Source organism: Vollenhovia emeryi, unplaced genomic scaffold, assembly GCF_000949405.1.
Source record: "Vollenhovia emeryi isolate VEMERY1.0 unplaced genomic scaffold, V.emery_V1.0 DF939143.1, whole genome shotgun sequence".
NCBI classification, from domain to species: Eukaryota; Metazoa; Arthropoda; class Insecta; order Hymenoptera; family Formicidae; genus Vollenhovia; species Vollenhovia emeryi.
Window position 1 is genome coordinate 1,186,481 of NW_011967223.1, and position 20,678 is coordinate 1,207,158.

The 20,678-nt window shown below is 44.2% G+C and overlaps 2 protein-coding genes and 1 long non-coding RNA gene across 6 annotated transcripts in view; 1 reads left to right on the top strand and 2 right to left on the bottom strand.

Moving 5' to 3' along the window:
• LOC105566651 (trehalase) overlaps positions 1-20,678 on the top strand; it is a 61,042-nt gene that overhangs the window by 10,209 nt on the left and 30,155 nt on the right. The window contains exon 1 of one of the 4 annotated variants that reach the window (XM_012020828.1): positions 37-1,789. The exons of 2 other annotated variants lie outside the window; for them this stretch is intronic. Coding sequence is in view for 1 of the 2 variants with exons in the window: in XM_012020829.1 (XP_011876219.1) it covers positions 5,116-5,123 (8 nt within the window). In the remaining variant the exon portion in view is untranslated. Of the gene's footprint in view, positions 1-36; positions 1,790-4,717; positions 5,124-20,678 lie in introns of those variants that run through there. One more of the 4 variants, XM_012020829.1, reaches the window with a different exon arrangement.
• LOC105566653 lies at positions 7,730-11,586 on the bottom strand. Its single transcript, XR_001009301.1, has 3 exons — positions 11,205-11,586; positions 10,297-10,373; positions 7,730-9,126 (listed from the first exon to the last, which is right to left on the bottom strand). It is a non-coding gene; the product is annotated as an uncharacterized LOC105566653 (long non-coding RNA).
• LOC105566652 lies at positions 17,173-18,394 on the bottom strand. The gene is made up of 2 exons (XM_012020831.1): positions 17,570-18,394; positions 17,173-17,468 (listed from the first exon to the last, which is right to left on the bottom strand). The coding sequence occupies exons 1-2, from the start codon at positions 17,736-17,738 to the stop codon at positions 17,197-17,199; spliced, it is 441 nt and encodes a 146-aa protein (XP_011876221.1). The 5' UTR covers positions 17,739-18,394; the 3' UTR covers positions 17,173-17,196.

Consider the following 20,678-nt stretch of genomic DNA (forward strand, 5'->3'; position numbering starts at 1 on the left):
TAGCTATTATTTCTTCAGCATTATTTTGTTCAATTAAATTATTCCATTGCTGTTGATATAAACGCCACTCTCTTCTTTCACGCAAAAATGCCGGGGAAACTCACGTGGATCGGTCGTGTTGAATCGGATTTAGCGTGCTGCAGTCGGTACGTGCTTCCACAGTTAACTGGCCTCTTGATAAATCCGCGAGCAATAACATCATACATATCGGACACGTGCGTATGCGGGGCATTCACGCCGCGGCCACGTGTCGCGCGACATGCTATGCGAGATTCCACGGTGGCGTGCATTTTTTTTTCATAAATAAAACGGCACGCGTACACCGTGCGAACGAATTGTGTAACAATTCACCACCTGATTCAGCGACACGGTCGTCCCACAATCGAGGCACGTAGCGGCCAGAACGTGCGCGCCGCGGTGTCTCGATCTTCATTATTAGCTTACTCTCGCGTAATATAAAATTGTACAATAACATTTCACGGCGCGGAGATGACGAGCTCGTTTCGCGACTGACATTTCGTGCGAGAGACCGGGAGGGCTGAGTAAGAATAGAAATGGGAACTGTATTTATAGCCCGCGTCTCATCGCTCGCTTATCGTCCCCCGTTCATGGGCCTGCAAAGTGAACTGCTATCTCTCGTCAATGGCTGCGTTCAGCAGACAAGACTGCTCAGTGAGCGGTCACTAATGGGGTTGCGTTTTTAGATCTAGAGGAATAATTCTGTCACAGTACAGGCCTAAAAGAATAATCCAATCGATGTGAAGTGCTCACTGAACAGCTTCCTCCGTTGAACGCAGCTAATGGTCGCGCTCGATCGGCGCCTCCACCGCGATAGCGATTCGACCGCGGAATACAGAATAGGGAAGACTATCTAGGTCGGAAATCGGGGTAGACTCGGTTAAGGGGACGCTGGAGTGATTTTGCACTTTTTGCATCTATAAGAACTGTCGATTCACGAAAACATTTGTGTAATATACCATTCCCATAACCGCAGCGCTCGCGACCCAACGAGAGCCTCGCGCACAGCTGATCCACTTGTTTGCGACCAGCGAGTCGCGGGTGTACCGACACGGTGTGAACATAACATTGCGCCGTTAACGACGCGGCCGGATCTGCGTCGAAGATCGGCCTCGGAGGCAAACTTCGATCGCCTCCGAGCGAGAAATATTGGTGAATTGCCGACGAGCACGGCGATGATTATAAGGCACTTACATATAAGGCGATTGACGATCCCCGGTTGCGTTAGTCCGCGACCGAACGTCGACGCGTCGACATCTTCCTCCGTCTCTCCGCGAAGTGACTCTCGAGCGCGCGTGTCGCACCATCGCGTGCTATCTCCGAATTTAATTTCGCACTCCTCTCCTCCGCGGTCACGCGTCGCCGCCGCTTCCCAAAATCACGGCCGATTCTCGATAAATCGGCTACTACTTGTCGCACTCGGGACAAAGAGAGAGAGACGTATCGAGAGATAATCGAAGGTGGAGGTGAGAGACCTTTTCCCTCGCACGGAGGAAAGGCGGAGCGCACCTTGGAGACTCGCGTTTTCTCCCGCCTAACTCGCGGCACCGGTGCGTCGCGGGCGGCCCGCGGGAACTGGGTGCCCCTGTGCGAAAGTTGAGTGAACTCTGCCGTTCCGCGACACTTGCAAGTTGCAACGAGTCGACCCGAGGCTCCCCTGCACCGCGAGGGAAAGCTTCGCTTCCGCTGCAGCCGCGGCGCATCGCTCGGCCCTATTTGCGTGCGCGCGTCAAGGTTGAGGACGCGCCGGAAAGAGAGCCAAGGTTACACGGTACGTACGCGCAAGGTTTTCCTCGAGTAGATCGATTGGCGGACGGCGATCTATCTGCCGGAAGTCCCTGGGCGAGCCTAATTGTCGTCCTTACTTCGCGGCGTGCGTTTCCGTCGCGGAAACGCTCCGACACTCTCTCGCCACGCTTCTCAATTTCCTGCCGCGCCAATCGGCAATCAGCGGGCTCGCCCGCTTTCGGAGCGCGTCGGGTAAAGGGCTAAATCCGGGTCCGTTAAGGATACACTCTCCAAGTCGTTATTTAGCGAGAGATATTTTTGAAACGTTTCTCTCCCCGCAGGAATGCAGTTAGGACGCAGCTCTTTTATGGGGTCATTCGCAAGAGCCCCGCGCTCCCATCGACCTTCGCCTCGCTTCGAGCGACAAAATGCATTGAGATCCGCGTCGAGGATCATTACGATTCTCGTTGGTATCTACGAAATATGCAATCGATCTTAATTACGCGCAAAACACAGATGCGAGAGCATGGAACGTTGTAAAAAAATGATATTATCGCTGGGAGCGCACACTTCTGTATAAGCAAATGCATAAGAAAATGGACCAATCAAATTCCTTATGCATATGCTTATGCACTTATGCGGAAGTGTGTGCTCCCGGCTTATTCCTTTTCTAAAGAGTAGACGTTACCGACATGAATGTCGTTAATATCGAACAATTGAGGCCTCTTTTCCGTGAAACCGATTGGTTTTCTCGAAGCGCGGTGTGTTTCACTTCCCCTTTAAATTCGTGTCACTTCTTTTGTTCGTGTTTCTCATCGGTCAACCTTTTTAATTATTTGTTACGCGTAAAAATTATCGTAAGAAAATAAGAAAAAATAAATAAGTCACGCGCGCAGGTATTGTTCTAGTTTCTTTAAGGACACAAAACTTCTCCACTTATCTAATAACTCATACAAAAATATTATACTAAAATTGCAGGACAAAGTATGGAGTACCGTTTATGTGTTATATCTTATACTTCACTGAGGAAAATTTTCATCGGACAAACCAATCAAGTAGTGTTTCCGATGGTTAATTTTTCCGATTACATTTCCCGACTAAATTATGGATACATCCGACGAAATGCAGTTACCGATGAAATTTGATCGGAAAACCGATCATATTTTTCATCGGATATACTTTTTTTGTGTTTTTTATTTAATTTAATAATTTAATTGGATTTAATTGGATTAATAAATTTAATTGGATATATCCGTTTGTTATTATGTAATTGCATTATTCGATTATATTTAATCGGACATTTTTCTCAGTGTTGTATTCACTGCAACAAGGCTTCATATGCATCTAGAATTTACAGCGATAATTGCAGTAGAACGCATAGCGTCTGCGGTTAGCCGCACGACACGTACGAAGATAGTTTTCACGCGAGGCCAATTTACAACTAAATTATTACTGCACGCGTCTATAATGCAAATCGACGACAACAGCTCCAAGCCGCACAGTGGTTCATTAGCGAGACAATTCACGCGATTTGTTTTTCTCGGACATAGGAGACGATCGCCGCGCGCGTAAACAATACGAAGATATGCCGAATCAGACACGAAAGTAGATGCCAAAGGTTGGAAATTCTCCTCCTCCGCGCATTTCTTCGGACGCAAAGTGACCGAGTGGCACGTGCTACAGTCGCGTTTCTTCGTCGAACTTCGCTCGGCTGCGCACGTTGGGCAGCAGTTGATGTACCGTGATGCACGCATACGAGGAAAGTGCGTACGTCGATACGCAAAAACCAGTTCGCTCCGGGTCTCCGTTCAATATAGACCGCGGACGATGCCGCGGAGTGCGTGAAGTTTGCTCACCGAGGACCGAATTAGAGCTAGGAAATTCCCCTCGTTCTCTCGTGGGTCTTCGCCACGAGATGCTCACTCGATTACACTCTTTTCAGCTGGTCTTGCTCGATTATGAAAGAGTTTTGCATTAAACGCCACGGTCCTCCGCCGTTCCTTTTCTTTCTTCATTGATATTTTAGACAGTGTGTTTTCCATTCTCCTTTCTCTCTCGGCGAAGATTTCAGTCTCTTTGATTTGTCACATCTTCAGTTGAACGAAGACATCTTAATCCTTTCGTGACCTGCACTGGGCATATAAGACCCACGAAAAGATTTAAAAAGACCCAATGATTTAGTATAAATATTTAATTACTAAAAAAGCGTACGAAAATTAATTAAAATAAAAATTAACTCGATCATGAAGGGGGTTAACTCGCGATCGCATAGATAGCATTCAACGCATCGGCGTAAGAGTCGAAACTAATTCTAGATTTATAACAGTCCGAGACACCAAGGATTAGACTTTGTGTCTCCTCATTAGATTTTGAAAGAGCACAGCAGCCTGTCTTTACTCGGTCTCGTACCCGCGAGTACAGTTAGAGCGCTTTCCTGCGGAATGTCGCGACGAACGCATCTATCCTCCAAGTGAAGAGAAAGAGAGCCGTGTCTAGCCAGGGAACAAAAGAGAGACGGGACGAGGCTGATAATGAGCGAAATCCGGTGCAGTGCCGGAGCCGATCGCGGCCCTTAATTTTCGTAAAGGCGAAACGCCTTCTTGCCTCCGCGAGACGCAAGCGGCCGCGAATCGAGCAGGTATCTCGAGTCCAAATGGCGCGTTGATCCGCTTACGAATAGATCATCCGACTAGCCTTCCGTGTCGTAAGAGGCGACTAATAGTGCCTTGAAATCAAGCAGCTAAAAAGCAGCGTAAGATAAAACCTAGAGAAGACATTTCACGACTATTGATTAGTCCTGGCCCACTTGGACTCGACTAGATAACCAGCGCCATATTACACAAGAAGAAGAAGAAGAAGAAGAAGAGAAAGATTTCGAGTCCGAAGGAATCGCGCGCGCGAGACTATCCTTTTCCAGGTAACACGAGGAGGCCGTTCGTAACGCGAGTGCGCGAGTCCCCGTGTTCTGCGACTCGCTCGGCTCGTACGCGAGTTCGGCCCTGATTGAGCAGGCGGGAGAGGGAAGCGGAGTGACTCCGACTCGTGTCGGCGGCACTCTCGGATACTACTCACGCGGGCGAGTCAGCCAGTCACGTACGTAACGCGGCACCATCGTGAGGTCCCTCACGTTTTTCGTTTCTCCTTTCGCGAGGGGACAAGTCGGTTTCGTTAGTGCGACCGACCCGATCGGCTCCTTCTCGCCAGTGAACACGCACTTGCTCCTCACGCGGCGAACGCGACCGACGTTATCGCGGCGGACAGTGTGCGCCGATAGTGACCGCGCGCGAATTTCAGTGAACAATCCTCTGCTCTTCCTCTCTGCGTGCATAGTCTCTGTTGTTTCGGTACGCTCTTGCTGCGCTGAAGCGGATGCAAAGGTACGTACGGTTTTCAAGAGGAGAATCGCGTTACACACACACACACATACAATTGCGAACGTCGTGCGTAAGCACGTGTTCCGAGAGGACTCCGGGAGCCCTCGCGCGAGCATCTCTCGGCTTCGTCGTGTCAGCGTGTCTGTGTATCCGTGTACTCGTGTTCGTTGAGGTTTATTCCTTTGTTACATAATATTGCGCTAAATAAAATGCCCGACAGTTAGAGAGCGGAAAGCTAGGACCTGCGTATCGAAATGAAATTTTGAATGTCAAGTGGGGAAAAAATATCTCGGACTTGCATCAAATTGAAATGCATGCGGAGAGAATTTTGGTTTTAATTTAGCCCGAAAATCATGTAATCGTGGGACAACGTGGCATTTCGAAGAGTTTTATGAGAGTTTTTCGAAATTTTACCATACATTTTACTAGTAATTATACTTGCATATACATTTTACTAGTAGAATGTGTCGTCAAATTTCAAAAAGCCCACAAAGTTTTTTAAAATGCCACGCTGTTCCATGATTATCTCATGATTTTCAGGGTAAATTGTAAGAGAAACTTCTCTCCCCCCATGCGGGTTGCGCTCGTTGAGTTATCAGAGATAGGCTCGCAAAGCGATAACGACGGAAACTAAGGAGTTTTTAAATTAGAAATTTTAATTTATTTAATTTTTGTATTTTAAGAAAAATATTAACTGTTTGGGTGCTTTTCCGCCCCACAATATATTGAATTTCGTCTTGAAATATGCGATCTCCGTTGTGGCGTAATCAATACGTCGCGTGAGGATTTTGTGTCATACAAATGATTAAAAGTTATGGTAAAGTGCTCGATACTGCAATCTTTTTCGAAATGCAACGATGCTCCCCGCGTCGTCGCGATTAGGATAGCTACGAACATGGGCGTATTTTTAGATGCAAATGCCTGCTCTGCGCTTCACTATTAACGCACCGTGCCGTAAGAAGCGAAGACCGGGATATATCATTATTAATGTCCATTTCTACCAATGTAAGTTAAGTTTAATAGTTGCAAGAATTAGAAAATGATAAAGAGTTAAACCGAGACGAAAGTTAATCCACATTGATAGAGATAGACGTAAGAAAGATAAATCGCGACGTCCTCATCTCGAGTTCGATGATTACCATTTCGCGCGCGTATTCGCGTCGAAGGACGATGTGATATCATTGTCACCTAGTGTCCTTTTGAGCTCCATTGACGATGCCTCTCGGAAGCGGCCAGTCGAAGGTTCCGATTTGCATTCGCCGCGAAAAAATATCTCGGACTTGTAAATTGAAATGCTGGTTACGCTCGTTGATTTATCAGAGACAGGCTCGCAAAGCAATAAAGAGCAACGACGAATACTAAAAAGTCTTAAACGGAAAAATAAAAATTTTAATTTTTGTACTTCAAGAAAAGTATGAGCTATTTAGATTTGTGTGGGAAAAAAAGAATGCGGATGCTCGTTTGTGTGAATTCTTATTTTAATTAGCTCGGAGCGAGTTACGCGGCGTCGTAAAACACTCGACCTTACGTTTATCGGCGGACTAAAAGACTCAAATTGAATTTTCTATTATCGACTTAGGTAAATTAGCGCGCGACGTTAATTTGCGATCGCGCGAGCGGAATGTTACCGTCCTCCGTAGCGTAGATCTGGCGGACCAGTTCGAATTGGGCGTGAATCAATTCGGTATGTGCGAACGATTGTTAATGGTGCCACTGGCCACCGTGAAACGCAACGCGAATGAATAGTTGCGCAGTCGAAATTAGCGGCTCGCAATTTCGCGCGTCATCTATTTCATATACATATACATATGTACATCTTTCTCTTAATTTCTCGTGCGCTAAAAAGAAAATCTACGAGCCACAGTCGCAACTTTTGACTCACCGTCGTCTGAAATATCCGCGTACTCTCTTACCTGATGCACACGGAGTCACATTACAATTAACATTCTAGTTAATTATTGCATCCGGTTTATTTTGAAATAATTAAGAGCTACCGGAATACTGTCTGGAAAAAATAATGTTTGATAATGTGACGCTGTTTCCCTAATTTGAAATAATCATAAGCCGTAACGTCGTTCGAATTCTTTTTTCTGTTTTCGTGGACGAGCAGAAAAGTGAATATTACGCTACTATTTTGGATAATAAATAGGCGTTCGGATAACTTTGACACCGAATTATTATAATTATTTCTTAATGAGACTATAGTATCTCTGGAATCCAGAGATGCAAAAATAAGTAAGTGGGACTCAAAGTGGGTCACGAAAGGGTCGACGAAGACTCTCGGTCCCGTTTCTTCAGTTTGCGGACGCACCGTGCGCGGTACTTGTTTCTTCTTTTCATTTTCGCGTCGTACGCCGATCTTTTTCTCCGGGGGTTGAAGTAACGTTAGAACGTTAGAGCGGCGGCGATTGGAGCGCTGCGGGCGTGAATGAGCAGCTACACAGCCGAAATTAACATGGGTCCTCGTGAGCGCGAATTTCATGTCACAATTGACACTGTGCCAGAATTGATGTCGACCTACCTAAGCAAATTACAGGGCCGCGCGGGCGATATTATTAGATGGATTAGATACAGAGAGAGAAAGAGAGAGAGAGAGAGAGAGAGAGAGAGAGAGAGAGAGAGAGAGAGAGAGAGAGAGAGAGAGAGAGAGAGAGAGAGAGTGCGGAGCACAATGTATTTTCTAATATACCAGCGAGAAATCGCGCCATAGCAACGTCGTTTCACGGTCAGAGAGAGAGAAAGAGATAATTTATCTGCCTGTCCCCCTCGCTCGCTCGAATTTCATTCAGTACGTGGACGGTAAATATCCTCTACAGCTTTTTAAATATCCGGACGATCCTTTTTCACGTGACATCGTCAACGCGGGTCTCTTATTTTTAGTTTTTGTTTAGGTCGCGGATATGTAGTCGCGGGCAGCCGCATAAGCGCTGCGTCAGCGGGAACGGATGTTGCTTTGTCTGCAACGAATGCAAAAGCGCAGTCGCCGATTGCGGTTGGGTAATTCTTGAATAACGAACTTCTACTTGTGTCAAGCTGCGAATAAATTTCACTCGTCTTTCACGAATTGTCGCGATTTTCTTACGAGGAGTGGGAGGTAAATTAATTCCCGGGATTTTTCTCAGTTTTGCGCGATCAACTCTTTTTTTTCTCTCTTTTCGGAAGGAGGGAAGGAAAGCTCAGGATTTCTGTAGAATTTGCAGATCAAACTGCAATCTCATAATTCTCGGAACGAGCGTACGGGATGAGATCGAACAATATTTGACGAATGTATTAATGAGAAGGAAAAATTCTAAGCTCCGCGACGCTTCGAATTGAAAATATAAATTAACACGATCCGCTCGCGGTATATATTTTATTGTTTGATAACGATTTGCACCGCCAGGAAGATGCCAATCGACAGCGCGAAGGCTCGAGCTCTCCGTCCCCTCCCGACAGTTTCCGAGATACAACCTCCCGCGTTTCCCCCGTTTCGGAGAATCTGTTTCACGAAAACGCAATGTCACGAGGAGGTTCCATCATCCGATCGTAAACGCATCTCCGACCTGGGAGTTGCGTCACGGCGTGACGCACTGCTTTCGGTTATCACGCCAATGTCGACGGGGCGTACACACACGCGGTGTCGTCACGGCTCGCCGTGACGAACACGCGGGATTTATTGCTCGAAGTTCAGCTCGAATGGCGCAATTGTCGGTTCAACGTCGAATCTGTCGCGACAGCGCCGGAGAGAAAGGCGACGCGCTGCAAGGTGCAAGGTGCGAGCGGCGAGCCTTCTCTCCGGACGCCGGCGATTCGTCGGCTCGGTAGGCGTTGGTAGCGGGACCGTTCGCTGGATTGGTGTCCCAGCCGGTCGGACGAGGGGCTCGTCTCGAGTGGTTCTCATGCGGGACTTGACGATGATGAGGCCGACTGGACCCGGTGTCAAGGCGGAGATACGACCAACTCCAGTTGTAGTAAACACATTGTGACGACTGCTCTGCATTTTGACTTTGCGACGAGAGAAAAAGTTCTGAAATGATTCCAATTTGATCGATGAACTTCGGTTACAGTAAACACAATGTGACGACTGCTCTGCATGCGTTTTGACTTTGCGGCGAGAGAAAAAGTTGTAAAATTATTCCAATTTGATCGATATATGCAATTTGGTTCCAAGGATCACACTCGATGTGAGATATTCTAAGAATTTCAGTGTTGATTCAAGTCCTTGGATTTTATAAACCCTCGCCTTAAAAATTGCTATATAGTTTGCCTCAGTAAAGCCAGATTGAAGGCCAGACAGGTTGCTCCTGAGGTTCGCAAAAAGCTTATTTCATTTCAATGGAGTGAGTTCAGAATGTAAGCAATGAATAATGGATCCGATACTTGACACATTCATCGCCAACAGGAGAATACAAAAATTATTGAAAAATCGTCGAACCCAAAGTGAATGGATGAAACGACAAGCTAAAATGACAAAACAATCGCGGCCGTTGGCGCGCAGTTTGTTATCGGAACGTGGTACTCGTTGACGTCAAGTCGCTCGATTACCCCGCGTCATTGGAGACAATGATATTTCCGCCGCGATTATCGCGCGGGAAGAGAATCCCCGCTGAAATTACGACGGTTATCCAATTGTTTACGGAAATTTCGAACCGCGTAGGCACGTATTTCCGTTTGGTGCAAATAAATCGTTCCATCGCATCCACGCGTTAATTAATCATCAGCAATGTAAACTCGATTCTCCAATTCAAAGAGCCTTGTTTCGTTTCATAAATTAGGTAAATACTGAATAGAAACGATGAATAACACTTTCACCGCCGAGCGTATTTCGCGTGATTTTTCATTCATTGAATTATTTTATACTAAAAAGAGTAATAATAAATAAAATTTTGAATTTATAGTAGTAAATATACATATAGTAGTAACTTATAGTAGATTTTTACAAATTTATATTGAATTGCACAAAAATATAATATCTAAAAGTCAATCAGTGGATTTTCACTGAAAACAGTGAATAGTCACTTACAGTTATACCACTGCGATTTTCAGTAGTATACATTATAAATTAGTGACTATTCACTGTTTTCAGTGATAATCCACTGATTGACTTTCAGAGAGATACATGGCGTATTTATGCGACTGGCGCCCCATGACAGTCACCGGGGATCACCGTGGTGATGAATGTGTTAATGGTAGGTACCTTGAAAATTCTGCTTGCCGGAAGCTTTACCTCTTCATTCTTTATTGCCAAGCTCAAGTCGCCGAAGGTACCTCAACCTGTTTACGAAACGGATTTTATCTCGATCGAAGAATCTATCATTAGACGATTGACGTTGGCGGCTAATTTAACAGTTACACTTTTGATGACATTGTTTGGTGAACCGGTATAGGTCTCGATTGTCGCAACAATTGGAGCAATATACGCGACTTTGACCGATTTATCAATAAAGCGTCTCGTAATGAGTAACACGCGAGCCGACGAATCAACCCGCTTGCACTTGATGACTTGATGACCCGCGACGTCACGGCAAGAAAGCCGCTGATTGGATAAATTGACTGTCGGCCGAGGGGCTCGACCGAGTAACCGGTTCTCAACCCGGTCTGACGGAGGCTCTCGAGCCGCTCGCGAATCTTGGAAATGAGCAAAGGTAATCAGCGCGGCCATTGAATATCAATTACTTGCGTCACCGATTGCGCACACTTCGTACTATGCTCGAGAGGCGCGCCGATGATGTAACATCACACATCTCGTGGACTATGGGCCCGCGAGATAAGCACGAGGCTTTAGTCATTCAACTGTTTACCACCTGCGCGACTTTATTATTATTTTAACCTTTATCAGTTCATATACTTTCCATAATCTGTCGGCGGCGAGACAAGCCGTGTCGTTGCGGCAGACAGGGAAAACGTAAACTTCTTCGTGCTTCACGCGCGAGTAAAGTTCGACGGAAGAAAGTGAGTCCGGCGAATGTAGGAGCGCGTTCTTGATTGCGTTCGGAAATGAAGTACTTATCGTGATAACGTGGGAATTTCGCGAAAGCGCAGCGTGAACGAGGATCCACGATCAATCGGACGGAAAGTAGCGCTACTTTTACCTTTGTTACCGACCTGTATATCAGCAACTACTCCGGCAGCATTCCTATCGTTGTAAATTGCGTATTTCACCGACCGGGGCCGCGGTAGAACTTCGTGGAATCCGCAAATTAGCGCGCAGCTATTAACGCGGTGCGCACGTGTGCGCACTATTAAGTTTCGTAATGAACTGACGGAAAGTATCGAGGGCACGAGTGGACGTTGAAGGCTGTCGGAACTAACGTAGCGGCGATAACTGCAAGAGTTATCTTTCTTATCTTTCTTCAAAGATATATCTCTATTCTTCAAAGAAAGATCTCTATTATGAGACAGGTTTCCAATATGAGATAGCAGGCTTTCAACACCCACATTCAATCACAAGTCTTTCTTCGCAACGATTACCTAACAATGAATTTTCCACTAAACAGATTTCACTCCAAGGGCAATAAATTCACGTCGGAATCAACAGATAATGCCTATTAATTTAACAGAAACCCCGCTATCTCATAAATAGGGGACTTTCCTCTACTGGCAAAACGCAAATGTACTTATTCATTCCGGATGGGGGGGGGGAGATCGTTAGAGAAAATTGTTCGCAACATGCTGAGCAATTCATTTGACATTACTTAACAGTGTTACGCGAACAATCATGATTATTTAATATTCTATGAAGCAGCACGCACGATGTTACCGCTCTTGCGGCTGATTAATTTCGCTACTTTGCAATTATGATTCTTCGCTCGGATTTAACTCGGTCCTCGTAACAGCGTGTACACCTCTTGTCTGCCACGTCTGCGAACAGATCCAGATAATTTCGGCCGATTGATAAAAGCGAACGGGCGTCTCAGGTGGGTTTTTAGAATGACTCATGTCTTCGCAGAATCGCTGCGCGGACGTTTCTCCAACCGGAATCTCGCGTAACGAGAATGATTACATGCAGAAAAACCACGAGTCTCCGGCAAACGCTCGATTCGCCGCGAGTCGCATCCTCGCTTGATTCCGTATCGCGCGCGTGTTGTTAATCAATCTGTAGTTATCAGTGACTCCCGAACAGTCGTCGCTATGTTTTACGTCAATTTTTAAACTGATTTACTAAACGATATTCTCGAGCTTCTCTTAACTTTTGAATCACAGCGAGGGGTAAACCGCTGACCAAAATCACGCACACCAATGCCTACTAATGCCCAGTGGGCATTACTTTATCTTATTATCTTGTTTAATCTCTTACTTTATCTTGTTTTATCTTTTTAGATTCTTTATAATGCCCCAGCGAGGCCAAATAACGCCCACTAATGCCCAAAAGTGCCTAGTAATGCCTGAAATCTGTACACCACAATACCCTCGGCGGTTTACGCCTCGAATCACAGATTTACTACACGGAGAGAATTTTCTCTTGAAATTTGCCCTGAAAATCATGTGATCGTAAGACAACGTGGCATTTTGAAGAACTTTGTGAGAGTTCTTTGAAATTTTACCGTACACTTTACTAGTAAAATATATACCGAGTATAATTACTAGTGAAATGTATGATAAAATTTAAATAAACTCCCATAAAGCTCTTCAAAATGCCGTGTTGCCCCACGATTACACAATGTTCAGGATAAATTTTAAGAGAAAATTCTCTCCGTGTAGAAAACGCGTTCTATTTTCGATAATAAAATATTGCAAGATTTAGTTTTTACAGAGATATCATTAATTGCTGTAAATTATAATTATACAAAAATATATGTTATATGTAGAAAATTAGGAAAAAGTGTTTTTCAGCTCTTCGATCTTTTTTAATTGATAGAAGATCGCGGGTTCATTTTCTTAAAATTTCGCCCTAAAAAAAACCTATATCTTTGGCGTATAATCGGATGCAAAACGTGTGACATTGATCTCGATATTATACCTCATGGTTAAGGTCTTAAATCGCGAAGTAGTTTGATCAGAATTTGTATCATACGACGTCTGACGTTGGCAATTAGTCGTTATTGCCGGAGGTGAAGGGTCGGCCTCCTGTGTCGCCCACGAGTCGTCGCGAAATCAATTTTAATTGAGCTCGCGCTGATACCGTTCGCTCGCCGATTTCGCCTTGGGGTTCGCTCGCGTCTCACGCGCGATTGGCGAACACGCTCGTTGACGTCACGCGGGGCAATGAAATAATTGCAGGCCCGCGTGTTCTCTCTATTGCGCTCTTTATTATTTTGTCTCTCCCTTGCAAATCGGTCGCGGGATTGTCCTCTTCGCGCTTGCGGACGGCGATAAAAATTTTCCACGCCGCGCAAATCCCGCGGAAAGTCCCTCTTTGTGAGCTGAAACAATAGCCGGCGCGGCGGCGAAACCGTTTATCGGTCTCTTTATGGAAATCGCAACGATTGCGACTTATCGCTCTTTCGTTCTTCAATATCGCGGACATAGTATAACTAGTATGTGCACTCTCTGTCAGCCCTTTGATCTTTTCGGTCCCGATCACGTGGTATTCCGCCATTATTTTCAGCAGCAATCCAGCGGCGTACATATGTGTGCGTACTGTAGTTGTATGTGTAGTAGTGTATCAAAGCTACACTATCGCACATAGAACTTTTCTCTTATTAATCTGCCCAGAACAATGTAGGATGCGCGGAAGGGACCGACGCAAAACGAGACAAATGACAGAGCGCGCATACTAGTTGTACTACACAGAAACAAATAAACGTCAGATGAACTCTTATATAATCAAATTAACGCGTTTATTGTTTCGTATATACGCAACAATCTACAATCTTCTTAGAAGCACTTAATAATCTTACATTGCAACAATATTACAGTCTTATTTACGTATTCTAATTGTCACTTCAAGAATACATATAATTATTTTGACAATTAAATTATTCTACAACATCATTGATTTTTATGTGACCGTATCTGGCAATTTTAATAATACAGAATTTTTTTTTACGAAAAATATTATATCAGCCAGGGTTTGAACCTGGACCTCCCTTCACTCTAGGCGGGCGTCTCAACCGACCATCGAGGCATATTCACAAGTGACTAAAATAAACACCAATTTTGCGAGTTCGGTGGATTTTTAAAAAATTTCCCTTGATTAATTATTAAAATTCGCTGTCTTAGCCCGACCTACCGTCCAATTCAAGCACGCGGCGAGATACGGCCGTCCCGGGATTGGCGTTGCTACTCTCTAAAGTTTTTGGAGTGAAAATAGAACCGTGGAGTGAAATATTCGCTCTATTGGAGTAAATATTTATTCTAATAGAGTAAAGATTCGCTCCAATAGAGTGAACATTTCTCTCCACGGTTCTATTTTCACTCCAAAAACTTTAGAGAGTAGGCGCGCGGGAAATTGCTTATGACACACGGTAGCGGCTATCTATAATAGGCTGGTTCTACATTAGTCGCATCGCATCGTAGCGTCGCAAGGGTCGTAGACTGGTTCTAATTCAACGCTGATTGTTTGAATCTATGATTTGCGACGCTTGCGACTCTACGATACGATCAATGTAGAACCGGCCATAAACAACTCCCCGCGCGACAATCGCGGGATGACCGCTTGAATTGGGCGGTAGGCCGGGCTAAGACAGGGATTTTTAATAATTAACATCTCATTAACTAGTGCGAAAATTGTAAAATGGTAGAGGATTTTTCGACTTAGTCTAGTCCGCTCTATCTGCAAATAAGAGGCGGGTATTACATAACACTCTGTATTTTCGACTGCGTAACGTAATTCATAGCGCACTCAACGCGGAACGTCGTATCTGACGGGACTAATGTTGTCATGCGTTTCACTAAACATACCTTCTTTTTAGACCGACAAAACAAGCTCCGAAACGATAAGATATAATGTCATTACTCCGGTTGCTTTGTTCGCGCTGCTGTACATACATCGCTATCGCGCGAAATTGTGCCAGATACATTGAAATGCGATTCCAGCAACGTACATTATTCGTTAGATTCGTTAGACATTCGTGGGAGTTTAACGGAGCAACGGTATATTTTTGTCAGGACTGAACGGCCTACACGTGACAGCTGACCGGTCACTTTCAGACCGCGCGCGAATTTTGCGAATTAGGATGCATTTATCTACTCTTACGCGAGGAAATATATTCTTGGAGACGAGAATTTGCAAATCCGTCCTAATATGGTCCATTCGTAATGTAACTCATAATTGTCGATGATAAACGAAACTACTGAAAACTTTTCTGAACAATTGCTTTTATCTCGTCGAGGTAAAGATATACTTTGTCCCATTCATTCTCGCCAATGCAGCTCTATATTTTTTCCTGGCGATTTTATAACTGACGCACGAGCGTCTTTATTACTACAATTTTTGCAATTAAGGTAAAAGTACCAATGCCCGGACATGCACTTATATCTGAACCGTCGTATTTTTTTGGTCTTTAAATGCAGATATTTAAACTTTCAACCATGAACATATATGTACATATTATACATTTAATATACATGTACATTCCATATTACAGGTTTAGATATTCGTATTTAAAGAAAATTTAAATTCAAATAGTATTTAAATTTGTTTATCGCGTCCTCAGAATTGCACTGGGACGAAAGTGCCTACGTTGCAACAGGTAATAATTCATGCGTTTATGGGCGAGAGCATTTTTTGCATAAGCATGCGTATGAAGAAATGGATTGGTTCATAGGGCCATCGTACATAAAATTGCATAGCTGTATATGCATAGCATAAAAACCGTTTAAACCAATGAGCATCGAGCATTGAGTCGCCATATTGATTTACATAACATGCTCATTGGTCTAGACTGTCTTATGCTATGCAATTTTGTGTGCGATGGCCCATAGACAAACGCATAAAGAAACAGACCAATCAATTTAAACAGGCTTATGCAACTTATGCAAAAGACTGCTTCCGCTGTTTCTTTTTTTTTGTACCGACTGACGAAGCGCCATCTACCTTATCGACGGCATCTTTATCGGCAGTCTCTTATCCATCGGTATGCAAATTCTTTTGTCGCGAGCTCGTATCAGAAGATGGCGGTACCGCGTCTTCTCGCGAGTGAAACTTGCGCGGGGGAGAGAGGGATTCACAGTTTTTTTTTTCAGTAAACTTAATCGTAGAAATACGGTAACTTCGATATGTAAACGAATTGTAAAAGTTTACTTTTTATTTTTGTACACAATTTAGAAACTGCGGTTCCTATAGCGTTGCCAGGGCTATCTTTCTTCCTACAGATAAAAAGAAATGAAAACTCGCATCCTGCAAAGATGCGAACCAAAAAATCATATAGGAATTTAAAGAAATAATTGTCACACGACAATTTTGTTAGAAAATCCTTTAATTTCTTCTATACATTTTATGTGATACAATATATTTGACAAGATTTTTCCTTAATTACGTTGCGATAATTTTACTCCTTTTAACTGCGTTAGAGGAAAAAGCTGTGTCCTTTAGGGCCTCTTTCACCAACTTCGGTTGGATTAATCGACGGTTAATCTAGCCAAAGATGTTGAAACGAGACCCTTAACCCTTTCATGACCGAATTTAGTTTTTGTTTACCAAAATTAATATTTTGATTTTATCGATGTAACGTTTTCTCAGTAGTAAAATCTGACGCGTGCTAAATCGTCGTGGCTTTTACAAGTGGAACTTACATGTCCCAGTGGTCACGAAAGGGCTAATTTAATCTCCCGACTCGACGGAAATCGCTCGTAAGTTTTCATCAGCCTCTCGCCGGAATGTGATTTACGATACACGTTCATTATTCTTCAACATCGCGGAATGCAATATCATCATTCAGAATTATGTCAATCTGAGGCTGCCCCCACGGCTCGTGTTAGAGGAAGCACAATCGCGTATTATATAACAGGACTGACATGTATATACACGCGACATTCGCCGCAGGAGAAGAAAATCGCGAATCCAGTTTCGTCGATGGGATCGATTGAACGATAAGCCGCGATCCCTTGTAATCATCGTCGACGATCGCGCGATGATTCACGGGGAAATCTACGAGGGAATTAAACATAAACAAAAAATAAATTATCCTAATCTCGATATCGCGAGACATTAATTTTATTCGCCTCTTCTCGTCGATCTCGACGAAACAGTTTGCAACAATCGGAAATCGTGCGTTGCGTAATCGCAACGATCCCCCCTTTTTCCTCGACATTTTCCCTCGACGGGCGACAGTCCGAGGACGTGCACACCGTGTAAAAATTTTCCTTGGCGTTCTTGGTCGATTGACTCGCGGTCGCTTGCGACGAGGATCCTTCGGAGACTCCTCAAAGGCGGATGCGCTACCGTCCTTTTCCATTGAATCGCGCCTGAATAGTCGTACGTCGTTTCTGCGTGATTTAGATGCATTAACGATCGTTAATCGACGCGCGTTGCGTCGAGCGCCGGGAATGCACGTAGGCTCGAGTCGACAAGAGTCGAGTACGCTCACCCGCGTGTGATGACATCTTCCTCGATCGTCCCATATTCACGTGAGAAAAGAGTGTCGTCTCCAGACGATGAGAGATCGATTGCTTCTCGCTAGTTTCCCTAACGGTTAGATATTTGTCAACGGATTTCCATAATGATGCACGCGAAGCCGAGAGAATCTCGTGCTCCATCTAGGGAGGCTTAAATACCGGCGCGTGCCGTGCGGCAAGTGTCGTTATCATCGTTACGTCGATCGATTTTCCGAGATTAGTTTCCGATTGTCCGGGAAAGCGCGAAATTGGCATCGCGTAGAGAAACACGCGATCTCCGGCGAGGCGCGCGTGCATTTTTTTCCCAATGCGCGGTCCGCACTTATGCAGGTGCACGCGCTCGTCGCGTTGAATAGACGACGACGGCGACAAATTCCTGAATTGCCTAATGACGCGCAGTCGTTACGCCGCGCGCGATAATTAATTCCATGACGCCTTGTACAGCCGCCGCCTGGTGCTATTAATAATTATTTGCCATCGCTGATCAACTCGACCTTTCTCACCGCGAATTAAGTTCGTCCGCGGTAACCTCGTTCCGACTGAATCGAGCGCGAATCGAGCCCGGATCGTATGCTCCATTCTTGCAAATCCACGTTTGACCGGGGAAAGTGCTTGGATGGTCGACCAATAAATATTTTCTTGATCGAAAACAAAATTAGTCCCTCGTGTATTCTTGAATTAAACCTACGCAGGACACGTATACTTGATACACATTTTAATCGCTCTCGCAGTAATCTGAGGCTATGATGATTGATCGCTTTTAAAAGATCGAAATCGGATTTTGTCTACAAAAACGTGGTCTACTCTATCGTAAATTTGCGCGGAAACATCCTTTGAATATGCGATGAACAAAAAAAAACAGGATTTTTACGTAAGCCACGTATGTGTATGTGTTGATTGATGAGCGTGATAGATGTTATTCATTCTTGCACATGGTGACACAAGCTTAAATTATTGTATCGCACACCTGCGATCCTTTGTCAATTTTTGCGAAACGGGCAAACGCGCCTGGCTTGGACGTATTAATTTCAAGGATTAAAGATAGGGAATAACACATTAATATTCGAAAAATTAATCATTTTAATTATCATTCTATCTCATTATAACGATATAAATAGTGTAATCAACAAATTGATTATTATTAATTTATACAGAAAAAGTAGGTTTTTACTTGAAAATAGTATAGTTTTTACTTTAAAATTCAAAATGCGACAGTAGAGATTTTTTATTGTAACATAATTTTTGGAATACAAAATTTGTGAAATAGATATGATAGAAATTCATCGATGCTGATTCTGCATACAGAAAACAGATTTATTTAAGTTAAACAAATGAGATACGTTGAAATCACATTTCTTTGAATCTACTAAATTTTTATTTGCTAGATTTGAAGAAACAGATACGAATCCTCTTAGAGATTCCAGTCTCAATGAAATAAAATTTTGATGCAGGTAAAGAAATCACTTCTTTGAATCTACTGAATTTTTATTTGCTAGATTTGAAGAAACAGATATGAATCCTCTTAGAGATTCCAGTCTGAATGAAATAAAATTTTGATAAAGGTAAACAAAATCTCTTCTTTGAAATTGAATAAAAGTCTAGTGAGGTCAAAATTCAAAGAAAACTTGCATGATTTCGAAGAAACACTTTTCTGGGTGTGCCAGAAGTTGGTGGACGATCAGGTCTCGACGAGAAAACAGGAGGGAGGGTTTCCCGGAAAGAGATAAGTACGGGATGCACGACTGTCGTCACATGCGTAAACACCGGCGATTCTGGCTCTCGTCATACTCAAGTATATTCATCGCGCGTCCATCAACCGAGATCTCATCGTCTTGCGCCGTTAATCGATCCATGTTAATGGGCGAGCGTGTCTATATCGCGCGAAACCTTCTCGAGATTTTCGTGTCAGCCAAAATTCAGTAGGTACGTAATTATGTGTATACATTTAAATTGTTCCTCGAGCGATAAACCTGGAACCTGGAACGATCTGGCACGATCTCTGGTGTCGAAATCTTATCGCGACATCTCGATTAGCGGCGCAATATTCAGAGGAGATACTTCATATTCTAACAGCGACGTTTCTCGGTGTCACGAATGACGGAAAAAAAACATCGTTTGCGATAATTGCGGTGACAGATTGATGCGATTCGGAAGCTAACAGCGTCCCGTCAACTCGCCGCTACGGGCAACTCCTTCGTATTTTCTTTTGTTTTCTGTAAGACGCCGAGAAAATGTGTCATTAACGCGGGCCAAGAGATTCTAATCGCGAGACTCGGGGGGGACGTGACGATAAAAAGACACCCATGAAGATAATTGATTCGAGCAGTGGTGATTCGAGCCTCGTGGCTCGACGACACCCGCCGGCTGAAACTATTCAGCATGGCCTCTTATTGCCGTCCAACCCTCCGCGCACCGACCTATTTCCGGCTAAAAATAGCCAATGATAGAATGATTGTCGCTAAAACGATGATCACTCGACCGCGGCGTGTCGCGATTAAGTGCGAAGGCGCCGTAACGCAATCTCTCGTGCCACCTTTGGCCGCCTCCGTGTTCGAATCCTGCGCCTCCAATCGCGCGGGTTGCCTTTGAACAGGGCGGGAAGAGATTTCGGTGCAAATTGCAATTTAACAATTCTCGTAAACGAGGACGATCGACGGTCCAAATTGATTTCACCGCCGATGTATAATATTTTAACTTGCGTTTAGACACGTTCATAAATTTCGTAAAACGATCCAGTTCGTGGCGCTTGATGTATTTCCTTAGTGATAAGATTAAGACCGGGTGTTATCAACCCGCTATCGCGCACAGTGCGACGGTTCCGACGCACTCTCGAGCATCGTGTCTCATAATATTTATCCTCTCGCTCTACGGCGCTAGTAATCGAGAGCGTATCACTTGTAAATTCTTGTTTAATTACAAAAATTAACGCAACGTGTACAGCTATCGCTTAAACACTTGTAGCTACAGATAATTATTATCGATAATCATATAGTGTTCTCTTTTGAGCACACGATGCGATAGAGATGTACGAATCAAGGATTTTGTTTGTAATTAGTTTTATGTAGATTTTGCAACGCGTTT